At 53.4% G+C, this 11833-nt stretch overlaps 1 protein-coding gene across 1 annotated transcript; it reads right to left on the reverse strand.

Moving 5' to 3' along the window:
• Positions 1-20: 20 nt before the first annotated feature.
• On the reverse strand, positions 21-7421 carry VRK3 (VRK serine/threonine kinase 3). The gene is made up of 12 exons (XM_015877407.2): positions 7286-7421; positions 6781-7169; positions 6021-6073; positions 4430-4496; positions 3707-3791; positions 3160-3259; positions 2862-2954; positions 2398-2530; positions 1734-1854; positions 1358-1419; positions 355-503; positions 21-136 (listed from the first exon to the last, which is right to left on the reverse strand). The coding sequence occupies exons 1-11, from the start codon at positions 7402-7404 to the stop codon at positions 355-357; spliced, it is 1371 nt and encodes a 456-aa protein (XP_015732893.1). The 5' UTR covers positions 7405-7421; the 3' UTR covers positions 21-136.
• Positions 7422-11833: the final 4412 nt, after the last annotated feature.

Raw genomic sequence — 11833 nt, forward strand, 5'->3', positions numbered from 1 at the left:
CCCACGCCGCAGGCTTTGGGTGCTTTTCAATAAGTTTATTATAAAACAACAGTAGGTAAAATGTTTCACATCTTTTGGAAAAGCCTCACGCTGCAAAAAGCTCTCAGCTGTGTTGTCCTGTGCAAGTTCTCTTGATCTAAAAGAAAAGGAAACAGAAGAGGAACATAAATTGGAGTTTGTACAGTTTCCTTCCTGTAATGCTATGGAAAGCATAACAAAATGGCAGGGTAGAAAGGTATTAAGCTACAGCAAGTGGAGGTCTGATTCAGTATAATATCAGCAGTGCTCCATTGCTCCTTGGAGTCCAGGGCACTGGTGCTGTGTGCTGCAGCAATCTGAACTGTGGGCACTTACTTATGGTACTATCATGATATCCACAGAGTCATAAGCTGAAGCTTTCAGCATCTGCAGTGGCTTTTTGAAGAGCTGCCGCAGGGCCTCATAGTTGGGCTTCTCCTCGTATTCTAGTGCCATTACTTGCTGCAGGTAACTCTGAAGGGCATCTGCAAAACACAGATTGTCACCACGCAGATTGACAAAACCCATCATCTTCACAAACTGCCAGGTAACCTTTCCAGAGTCCACTCCCTGCAGAGATCACTCCTCAGCCTTGGCCAACTGCAGAGAGGAAAACTAAACCTAGGCTACAGCAGAAGTGCAGCCAGCAGGAGGGATCCTCCCCCTCTACAGCTACAGAAAGACCTCGTTGCTGCCATTCAGTGCCTGAAGGGAAGATGGAGAGGGAACTTTCTATAAGAGTATGAAGCAATAGGACCTGGGATGATGGCTTCACACTGAGAGACTGGCTCTAGATATAAGGAAGTAATTTTCTACTACAGCGAGGAGGCCCTGACACTGCTGTCCAGAGAAGCTGTGGATGGACGCCCCAGCCCTACAGGTGCTCAAGGGCGGGTTGGAGGGGACCCTGGGCAGCCTGACCTGGTGGGAGGTGTCCCTGCCCATGGCTTGGGGCAGGGGGCAAAAGGTGTCAAACTAGATGCTCTCTGAGGTCCCTCTCAGCCCGAACCATTCTGTGAAATCAAAGAACTAATTTAAACTCTAAAGATGGGACAGAGAAATGAACTCAGGCCCCAAATTCTGCATTTTTAAAGCCACCGGAGCACTTGCCTCTTCAGCAAGGCTTATGAATGTAGATATAACAGCAGCCTTCTTTGTTTTGCTGCAAACAAGGGCTTGGTTTGGAGGAGCCTGACAGCTGGTCAGCTGTGCACTGCTGTGTCTCCATCACCACCAAAAGCCATCCCAAATACCACCCCGGCATGAGGAAGGCTCTGCCTTCAGGTATGTTCAATCCCCCGTCCCTCCCCAGGAAGCGCATAGGAAAGCAATCCTGCACCTGGAATTGACCTCTGCCTGCTGAAGCACTGTCGGAGGAGGCACATCACATCATTTTTGTACCTGGAAGAACCGGTGCAGAGAGCTGTCAGAAGAAAAGCAATGGAGCAGGCACTGAAGCATCCTGTCTGACAACAAGAAACAAATACAAAAGAGGCCAAATTCAGATGGCCAGGTTCTAAATGCTGCTGAGATCTGGGTTCACCAATAAGCCTTTCACCGGGGAGATAATTTTGGCCACCTGCTTCCAAGTCTGACTTTCCAATGGGATTTACCCACAACACAACAAATAAATCATTTGGTCAGTCCTCTAGTCACAGAATCGCCCTCAGTGCTTCCTGCTGAGCATATCCCAAAGAGCAGATGAACACTCCTACATTTCTTTCTTTTCCATCACAGTTTCTACTTTGTCCAGTTCCTTGGACCAAGGCAAGAAGCCGCAGAGCCATTTCAGCAGACAGTAGCCCAGAGATTCCAAGTCACTCCGTCGAGATGGCGCTGAAAGAAGAGAGAGATTCACATGTGGAAAGTGGAGTGGGAGCCATCCCAGGGGAGGCCGAGGCTATATCACCTCTCCAAAGGAGAGCAGGGACTTCAGCGCTCATGGCACAACCTTGGAAGTGTCTATTTTAAGACCCAACCAAGTGGCCAGTTTGAACATCCTTCCAGCTCCCTCTGCTTCAAGGTCAGAGCGGAGCCTGTTTCAAGTCTGTTTTGGGCAGGGATCCACTGCAGCTTGAAACAGATCCCACCTAAGCCAGCATGAAGCAACCCAGTTTTCTATTCCTTGTACACTTGCTGGAGCCAAGACTCCAGATGGAGCAGGAAAACCCCTGCACCTCTTGCTGCAATTGCTGAGTAACCTGGCAATTCTCAACACAGCAGCCTGGAAAGAGGTTAGAGGAAATGGGCCAAATAGAAACTGGGTTCCAGGTACACGGCAGTAACAAACACCAGCAGGAAACCCTGGTTCCAGAGAGCCCTGCTTCAGAAACAGCTCCAGGTGGGCTTTTCACCAGCTTATATCAGAACCAGACTCACCTGCTCCCTTGTGGCTGTCCTGGCTGATAAACTCTATCGTGCCCTCATGAGGAGTCCTGCTGCCTTCACGCCTGGCCACGTGCTTCCCTTCTGGGCAGTAACGGAAGGCAAAGTAGTAGCCTGCAAGGGACACCTGGAAGACAGCAGGAAACAGCTGAGCATTACTGCCTGGGGCCAGGACCACAGGCTGTGCATCTGCTCTGCTTGCTCCACAGAGGTCTCCGAGTCAGCGCCTGAATCTTCCCTCTGAGTAATGCCTTTACAGCACACTGGGCGGCTTCCAAGGTTCCCTGTCTACAGGTGTTAAATCTGTGCACCCTCCAGTCCTGCACTGCAGCACCTGAGCACTGCATGGACCGCATCACTTCCCTGCTCCAAAGCAGGATCCTGGGCGCTGCTCTGTCCCATCCTGTATGAGCCCATCCCTGCTGCCATTTCCTTGCAGTGCTGCTCCTGCTCCGTACCTGCGTGAGGTCCGCAGGGTTCACATAGATGTTGTCAGCCGTGATGTCCCCATGCACATACTCATTCTCATGAAGGTACTCCAGGCAGTCCAGCTACAAGTAAACAGAGGGTCAGAGTGTATCAGACCCACAGACTCCTCGCTCAGTACCTGGCTACTCAAGCTTACTACAGACTCAAGAGATTCTACTTTAAGACCCCAGCAGACCCCCTGGATTGGCTTTGAAGTACCTTTAAAAGATGAAGTAACAGATATGCCTTTCCTTAACAAGTCCTTTGGAAAGGGTTGGCTCTACGTACCAGCCGCACTGCGATCTGAAAAGCTGCCTTCTCACTCAGGTGTAAGTTGTCGTTCAGGATGGACTGAAGGGATCGCCCTAAATCAGAGAACACCAAAAACCTACAAAAGACAAAGATGTAGCAGCACTTCCTGGTTCAGAAACCCTGCGGCAGAAACTCAAACCATCTACCTGGACTGGACACCCCCACTGCCTCATGCTGACCTGGGCAAAGCTTCCCCACTTAGATAACAGATCTCCTTTGTTGCAGGTACAAAGTCTCAGTCTCCTTTTTTAAAAAGAAAAGTTTAAAGGCAAGAACAAGGCAGCGCTGGGCCGGAGCAATGGGAGCTGCAAATGGAATGGCTGCACCAGCAGCACAGCGACTGAAGGAAACAGGGCGGTGAGAGGCAAAGCATTTGTTAATAAATGAGGAGCAGCACGTTAAATTAGGAGCTCAGGGAACAGCAAGGAAAAGGACAGTGCACAGCAAGGAGGGGAGGGGGGAAGCACAGGAAGAGGCAGGTGTGGACAGAAGAGCTCAGCTGTGCCCTTCAGAGTCACCTCACCTGTACTTATCTGCATGCAGTCCAAAGCCAACACAGCTGGGGATTCCCAGCAAGGGCAAAGAGTGCAGCTTCTTCCACTTCTCCACTAGAAGGGAAAAGAGTACGGCAGATGCCAAGCTGTTTCCATATCGATCTGCCCCAGAAATGCCAGCCTAACGTGCCAGGGTGTTGGCATGTCAATGCACACAGCACTACAGAACAAGAATAGGAAAGCAGGGTTGCTGGGAATACCAGAGTGGGCCAAGGTGTGTTATCGCTGTGGGCTGCATGAAAGGAAGGGGAGAGGAGAGAGTCAGGAACAGTGACCGAGAAGCAAATTCTACAAACAGGTCTGGGAAGGACTTGATGACAGCCCTGCAGAAGTGCTGCTTTGGCAGGAATTCCCTGCTGTGTCTGGTCAGCTTTATTGACTTAAAAACCTGGACACGGGCAAAGTAACTACCTGACAGCAGCTGATGGAAATGCACATAGAGGGGAGACGGAAGGGAAAGGGAACAGCAGCCAGTCGGGCTGTGGGGCAAAACAGCTCTAAGGCTGAATACAACAAGAGCTGCAAAGTGCCAGTGCTGCTGGAGCAGCTCAGGGCTGAACTGTCAGTGCTGGCACAGAGGAAGCAGCAAAATGGTTTATTTTAGTGCGGCCTGAGAGACTCAGATAACAAAGGGGAGTGACAACAGTTTTCCTAACAAGCAGCGCAGCCTTCACCCCACACACAGCACCAACCTCTGTCCTTCTTCGCAGCTCTCTGGAAGAAGTTCTGTTCATTGTAGATCTTACTGTCCTTGGCGTCCTGAAAGAAACAGACAGTGCATCACTTCAGCTGCCTGCCAGAAAGGGACGCCTGGACAGGGCAGCTACAAGAGCTTCACTACACAGCTGAAAGAACTTCCCCGTCCCACCCTCCTCCAAAGGAAAAAAGCACGAGGACAGTTTGGGCCTTTTATCTCACTGCTGAGCTGCACATCGACTACAGGCATCAGCACAAAGCAAGGCAGCAGCTGCCCACGTCTCAAGCACCACCACTAAGAAGCGTGTGGGTTAACAGCGCCTAAACAATGCAAACCATGCAGCCCAGAGCAGAACCAGTCCTGGAGCTGCTGTGTTGGGAGCCAGAGGAAACCTGCACAGCCACAGTGTGAGCGAGGTTATTTCTGCAGGCAGGTGAGTCCAAGAAGCAGCTGTTTGTTTGTTTGATGCCATCAGAAAACAACACAAGCAGAAGAGTCTGTATCACCACGTTTCCCAGGTGATGCTGAATTCTCACAACCTGCATTACTGCCCTTTGAGAGCTGCTGCTACAAACTGACCTGACAGCTCACAATGTGCCCACATACGTTTACGTGCAGCACACGTGTGCCCAGCACACACACACTAACGGGGGACGCTGTGCAGGGAGGTGGCTGTTTCACACCCTGCTGTGTTTGATACCAACAGGTCCCACCCTGCAGGATCAGCAGCCTCCAGGCAGCACCAATAACCACATCCCCAATGACAGTTTATCGTCTTGCCTGGAAAGCCAACGTGAACTGCCAGCCCCAGGGACTGTATCACCCTCCGCTGCAAAGGCAGGAGGTGCCAAAGGTGACGGGTAAGGGGAGCTGGGAGCGTTACGCTCACAAGTGAGCAGAGCTCCCCCCCTGCTGCTCCCACTGCTGCAGCACTCAGCTCTCTGTTCTCATTCATAACCTGCTTTCACTGCCTGGCTCAGCTCCTGACAGCACAGCACATAATGTTACAGGCAGGCACCACCACCGGGCAGCCACGATTCATTCACTGAACTGCAACCACAGAGCAGCGATAGCTGCAAATAACACAGCCCTGGAGGAGCCGACCCGCTGCCAAGTGCACAGCGACATCAAGAGCTGCTTCATGGCACCACCCCAGCACTGCACCCAGTCCTGCCATCCGCAGCTCCCCCAGGGCTGCAGCAGCATCCATTGCTGCTCAGTTCACACCACAACAGCAAGAACTTCACACCACTGCATTCAGTTTCAGAGGTCACTGAGCTGCTGGATGGAGCAGACACCCTCCTGGGCTGAAGGCTTTCTGCTGCTTTAAATCAAATCCTCCCATCCAGTTGCCTTCGCACCATTAGGGGAAGAGCCGGGCAAGAAGCACTGGGGCAGTGTTCTCTGTTCCCTAAGCTCCCTCAGTTCTCTATGGGATGCACCCATGGCAATGAGGACAGCACAGCTCTGGCCTCTCAGAGCACGTTCTCTGTGTTCCTTGGGCACTTTGGTGACACAGAGCAGACGGGTCAGGCCCGGGATGCAGCACTACACACTATTCCTTACCCAAACATATCAAAACTCACAAGTTTGAGGGAGAATCTTTGCTTTTGAGGACAGGTTCCAGATGCTGACTGTGCTGTGGAAGGATGGAACAGATGTGGTTACAGAGCATGGAAAGGAGGTACCCGCAGTGTCGGCTGCGCGGCTCAGCACCGCTGCACAGCTGACTGCTCCTGCTCCTCTGCTGCCTGCTGGGCTCTGCAAAAGCATCCTCTGTAATGGTGCTCTATGGTGCTACAAAACAGCTCTGACCTCGCTCTGGGAGCACAGCACCCCAACGTGGCTGCAGGTGCAGCTCTGCTCAATGCAACCCAGCACCTGGAGCCCCAGCAGTTGGGGCTTTGAGGGCGGGACGTAAGGAACAAACGGCTGACAGAACCTCCAAGGCAGCCCCGTTAATTTGTGAGCTCCCTGCAGCTCTCATTGCCGTCTATGGGAGCTGGGTGAGCTCAGAGCTCTCTGCCCCTTTGTGTGTGTCCCGGTTCCACACGACAAAATCCCCCCGTTATTCTCAGCCGTCACTTTGCCCTGGGGAAGCTCCTGTTGTTCTGCCCTTTGCCTGGACTCTGCACAGCGCTGTGTGCTGCTGCTCAGCTAAAGGGGGTCTCACTGACAGCCCCCCCCCCGCACAGCTCCCTGCTCACCCGCGTTATGCAGCGCTGAAAGCGGCTGGAAGGACGCTAAAGCCAAACATGGGGCAAAGCACCGGCGGTACCGGCAGCGCTCGGTGCCACCGTCCGCACCCGCAGCACGGACACCCCGCAGCCCTGCCCGGCCCCGCACCTTCATAGATGATCCCGCATCCTCCCCGCTCCAGCAGCCGCCGCAGCGTCCAGCGCCCGGTGCCGCGGTCCCGCAGCTCCTCGCCCTCCGGGAGCGGCTCCGCGGGGCCGGGCCGGGCCTTGCGGGGCGAGGGGGAACCGCGGCGAGCGGCGGCGCACGGTGCGCGGGGCGGGGTGCGGGCGGGCGGCCGGGCCGGCTCGGGCAGCTCGGACAGGCCGGGCCCCGCATCGCTCCGTTCTCCAGCAGCGGCGGCCGCGGGGCTCGGGCCGCGGGGCAGCGTCGTTCCGGCCGCGTCCGTCGGCGGGGCGGGCAGCCGGTCACCGCAGGCCGGGCAGAACCTGAAGCGGGGCTCCACGCCGCCACCGCAATGCGGGCAGAACCGGGTCACCCTGCGGGCACAGCACACACGGCGTCACGGCCGGACCGGACCGGACCGGTACAGCACAGCACGGTACAGCACGGCACGGTACAACACGGCACAGCCCGTCCCGCTGCTCGCCACCACCTGTGCCAACCGTGCGGCGGTTCCTGCTCCTCCCGCTGTTCCCCTCCTCCATCCCTCGCTGCCGCTCGCCCCGCTCCGCCCCGAGCCCGGAGCCGCCGCCCGCAGCCACGAGCCGCCATCGCAGCCCGACGGAAACGCGGTGCGAGCATGCGCAGACGGCCGGTACGGGACTGCGGCCCACGTGGGTGGCGGGAGGAACGAAAAGGACGATGGAGGGATGGGGATGGGATGGGGATGGGATGGGATGGGGATGGGATGGAGGGATGGAGATGGGGATGGGATGGGGACGGGGGGAACGGGAGGAAGGAAGGAACGAAGGGAATGGAAAGGAACGAAAGGTCTGTGCCAGCAATGCCGCCGCCAGAGGCCCGCCCAGGCCCCGACCACCGGGGTACCACGAAGCCACGGCGGCTGCTGGGGCCGCTCCCTGCACAGCGGCTTTGCCCCCAGCTCCTGAATCCCCCGTCGTTGTGTTCCCCCATGAGCCCCTGCCCTGAGTGCTGTGCTTCAGCCTCAGTTATTGAGCCCACTGTTACTGCCTTCTCAAAGGGTTGCCCAAGGAATCAGAACAGCAGAGCTCCCATTGGGCCCAAGGCAGAGTTTTGCTGAGGGTGAAGGAAGGAGGAAGTTTCAGCCCTGGATGGACGCCGTTCTGTGCCCACAGAGGAGCTTTGTGCCCTCGATGCTGAAGCAGCACCCAGAGCTGGCGGCGGGTGCAGGACCTGAACTCAGAGCCACAAGGAAATCAGAACAGGATGCAGTCAGTGCTGATTGTCACTGCTTTGACTCGGCTTTAAGACTCAGTGCAGAGTCTCAGAAATACCCACAGAGTAACAACAAAAAGGAGCAGGGCTGGAAAGGAACAGGGCTGGTTTTAATTGTTGTTGTTTTAAACTGTCCAATCAGGCGATGGTGTTAAGCCGTCATGTCGGACAGGTCCAGAAGGAGCTCATCCACATCCTCAACGTCACATCAGTTTCTCCTTCCAGTTCTTCTGTGAGCTCCATCAGAAGCTCCTCAAGGTTGTTGTCTTCAGTGATGGCTGCTTCCCCCGCCCCTGTGCAGCTCAGCTGCTAATTTTCTGCCCCTTGTGAGGAACATGATGTAGTGTTGGATTCCTCTGGCTGTGCCATGGGGTCTGCGTGGCTTCCTGGGAGCAGCTCCAGACTTTGTGGGAGGAAAAGAACAATCTACGTGACATTTCTGAGATGTGCTTCNGCTGTCAGGAAATGAGTGACTCCATGAATGTTCCTGGGCAATGGGATGAGAAGCAGGAGTCAGATCCAATAAGGGATTGCCCTAATGCTCCGAGCCGCTGCCCCTTCCTACCCACAGGCAGTCAAGGGCTATGTATGGGAAGGAGTGTACTGGTTGAACTGGCCCTTTTCCTTTTGTTCAAGGAGACTTGAGCAGAGAGGCCTGAGAGAAGGGGAAGAAAGTGGGAGGTCACAGCACTGCAGTTGTCACAGGCGTTATCCAAGAAATGAGACCACCACCCTTTCCACATAAGCCCAATGCAGTTTTGCCAAGGGGCATGGAAGGAAGAAGTTCCAGTTTCAGCCTTGTGGATGGACGTCTTTCTGTGCCCAAAGAAGTGGTTTGTGTTCTTGACGCTGAAGGCAGCCACCCAGAGGTGGCGAATGGGTGCACAGCCCCTGACCTCTGACCTGCATTGAAATCAGGAGAAAAAGAATGCAGCCACTGCCGATTTTTACCAGTTGGACTCTGCTTCAAGACTCACTGCAAAGTTTCAGAAAAATGTCACCTCAGAATAAGAAAGGAACAGCCTTGAAAAGGAATAGGGCTGGTTTTAATTCTTCTTTGTTGTCATTTGTTTTAAAATATATACAATCAGACACTGTCAGTGATCGCAGAGAGTTCCAGAAGGAGCTCATCCACATCCTCAACGTCACATCAGTTTCTCCTTCCAGTTCTTCTCCTGCAATTTCCATCATCAACTTCTCAATGTCATCTTCTTCAGAGTCTTCCTGGCTTCCGGCAAGCAGTTCTAGACTTGGGAGAACAAGGAAGAGAACAATCCTTACACTTCTAACTGGAGATACGTTCTCAGCAACCCAGCTCTGAGATCAATAGTTAACCCCTCTTGCACCTCACAGTCACATAGGGATGGAGATCCAGTTCACCTGGGGCTGCCTTTAGGGTGCAAGGTACCAGCAAGTACACTTCTCATAGTGTGAATTTATCTGTTCAAGTAGAGCAGTTTGAGTCTGGCAATCAGGGGCTGGGCTTTGTAGCAGAAACACATTGCCACCCTCACTGCTTTGTCTGTAAACATGTCAAGAAATCATCCTCTGCAAAATCCTGCTTGCTGGCTGAGGTACTTTTCCCCATGAACTCAGCAGAGGTTTTGACAAAGCAGTTTCAATGATCTCAGATGACCTCTTCCTTTGTTGCATTATGCCATGACACATCTCAAACACCCCATTTTCCCCCAGTGTGAAAGAACTTCTGTCTGATGGGAAAAGGGCATTAAGGAAGAACAAGTTGTGGTCATCACCTGCTTGGAAGCTTTATGACTTCGGTGCTGAGCACGGTGTATTCGGGCGGGACTGAAGCAAGAGTCTCCTAGGAAGAAACAAGACAGAGTATGAAGCACTAGCCGAAGATTTCTAAGTAACTTCTTTTCGCAGAGAAGCTGGGGAAGCCCCATCCCTGGAGGCTTTCAAGGCCAGGCTGGATGGGTTTCCAGGCAGTTGGATCTTCTGGCTGGCAACCCTGGCCACAGCAGGAAGGATGGGTGAAACACCGGATGATCTTTGAGAACTCCTCCTCCCTTCCCTCAGCACTGCTGAGCCTAAACCCAAATACAGAACCACGGTGCTCTTGAAGAAAGCTTTCTTTTGAAGCTTACAAGTGACCTCGGGTGTTTCTAACAGTGCAACACTCCTGGAAAAAAATCTTCACGACAACGAGCAATCTCAGAATTGCGCATCATTACATAATCACTGCTCTACATCTAATCAAAATAGAAAGTTTCCACAAGTACCTTGTGAGACATCTGCTGCCTTCAAGGGAAACAGAAGAGCTGTAGAACACTTGGAATTTCTTCCTTTTCTTCAAGGGCAATGTAAACCTTCCATATCCACTACTGCTTTTGCCACTGCTCTTACCATTGGTAGTTTTTTAGCTGGGGGCTCATCCGCGTCCTCAGCAGCAGATGGATGAATTTCTGCTGCTTTTCGTTTCTGTCTCCGCGTTGGGGGGAAGGTGTTTTTCCAATCAATGGGCCTCACAGAGACCCTGCGCCCACCTAAAGTAAAAGGAAGAGAGAGCTGGTACTGTCTTGCTGTGCCTCAAGAGAGATCAAGTTCTCTTATCAGTCCCACCACCCTTCCACAAAGTTAAATACATTTGGCCAGTGGAATTACATTGCCCTGTCCGGGATTCTCAGCCATGTTTTGCACACAGTCATCTCTGTCTACCAACAACGCATACAAAGGAACAAAGAAACCCAATAGCTGCACTCAGTAATAATCCAGGGCAAGGAAAAGTCTGACAGAGAGCAATGCAAAATGACAGCACTGCTTTTCTGAGGCACCGTAACGAGCTCCTCGTGCTCACCTTTAACTCTTTTCTTGCAGGGCGATTCCCCCGCTTTTCCCTTCTCCTCCTCCGACCGTTTGCGTTTTAGTCCAGCCGGGCCATGGGAGGAAACTGGGATGTCAACTGCAGAGAAGAGTCCCAGGAAAGAACAGTCAGATCTCAGTAGAAAAACAGTGCATCAAACCCAGGAGCCTGTTGAGTATCTGTACCTCTCTCTGGTGCCTTGTCAACCTCTGTCTGGTTCCCCAGACTTTTTGCAAGGCCGCTCTTTGGAGGAAGGCCACTGGTGTCAACTTCTGGCAGAAAAGAAACAAGGAATGATTGATGAGCGTCTCTTTGGAGGCAGGTTTGAGCACAGTCAACCACAAGCTTCACATTTTCAAGCACTGTTTGTTACATTTGTCTTTCTGCTGCTCCAGCACAGACCTGCAATGCATCTTCCTCACTCCAGAAAAAGCCCAGCACTGCTCTGACAGCCAAAACACAAACTAATATATCACTTGTCACGACTCTCCCCTGCCTCCCCAATGAATGGTGACATGATGTCCCGCACCCGCTCAGAACTGACATTCAGAATTGAGCCTTTCATGCTTCACGCCATCGGACACTCACCTTTGCTCGGCGGTGTGGTCAGTCCGTTCATGACTGATATGTGAGACTGATATGACTCACTACAGTTCTGGCTTACCCGGGCACAGCTGCAGTTCTCCTCCCTTCCAGCTAACACACCAGTGCAATGGCTGGGCAACACCGTCAGTGAGAGCAGGTAGCACCAGCAGCCACCACCACCGTCACTGCCAGCCGGGACGAGGGCTGACACAGCGTGTCCACACTCTGCGCAGCACTCACGGCTCTGGCACTCACTGGTGGCAGCCGCGGCCCCAGGCAGCGCTTGTGAGCTCACTGTGCTTGTGATGTCACTGCACAGCCCACGGCCCGAGCTCAGCACCTGGATCTCCACCAGGACTTCTGCCGGGTTTTCTT

The sequence above is a fragment of the Coturnix japonica genome, chromosome 14 (assembly GCF_001577835.2).
Source record: "Coturnix japonica isolate 7356 chromosome 14, Coturnix japonica 2.1, whole genome shotgun sequence".
Classification (NCBI taxonomy): domain Eukaryota; kingdom Metazoa; phylum Chordata; class Aves; order Galliformes; family Phasianidae; genus Coturnix; species Coturnix japonica.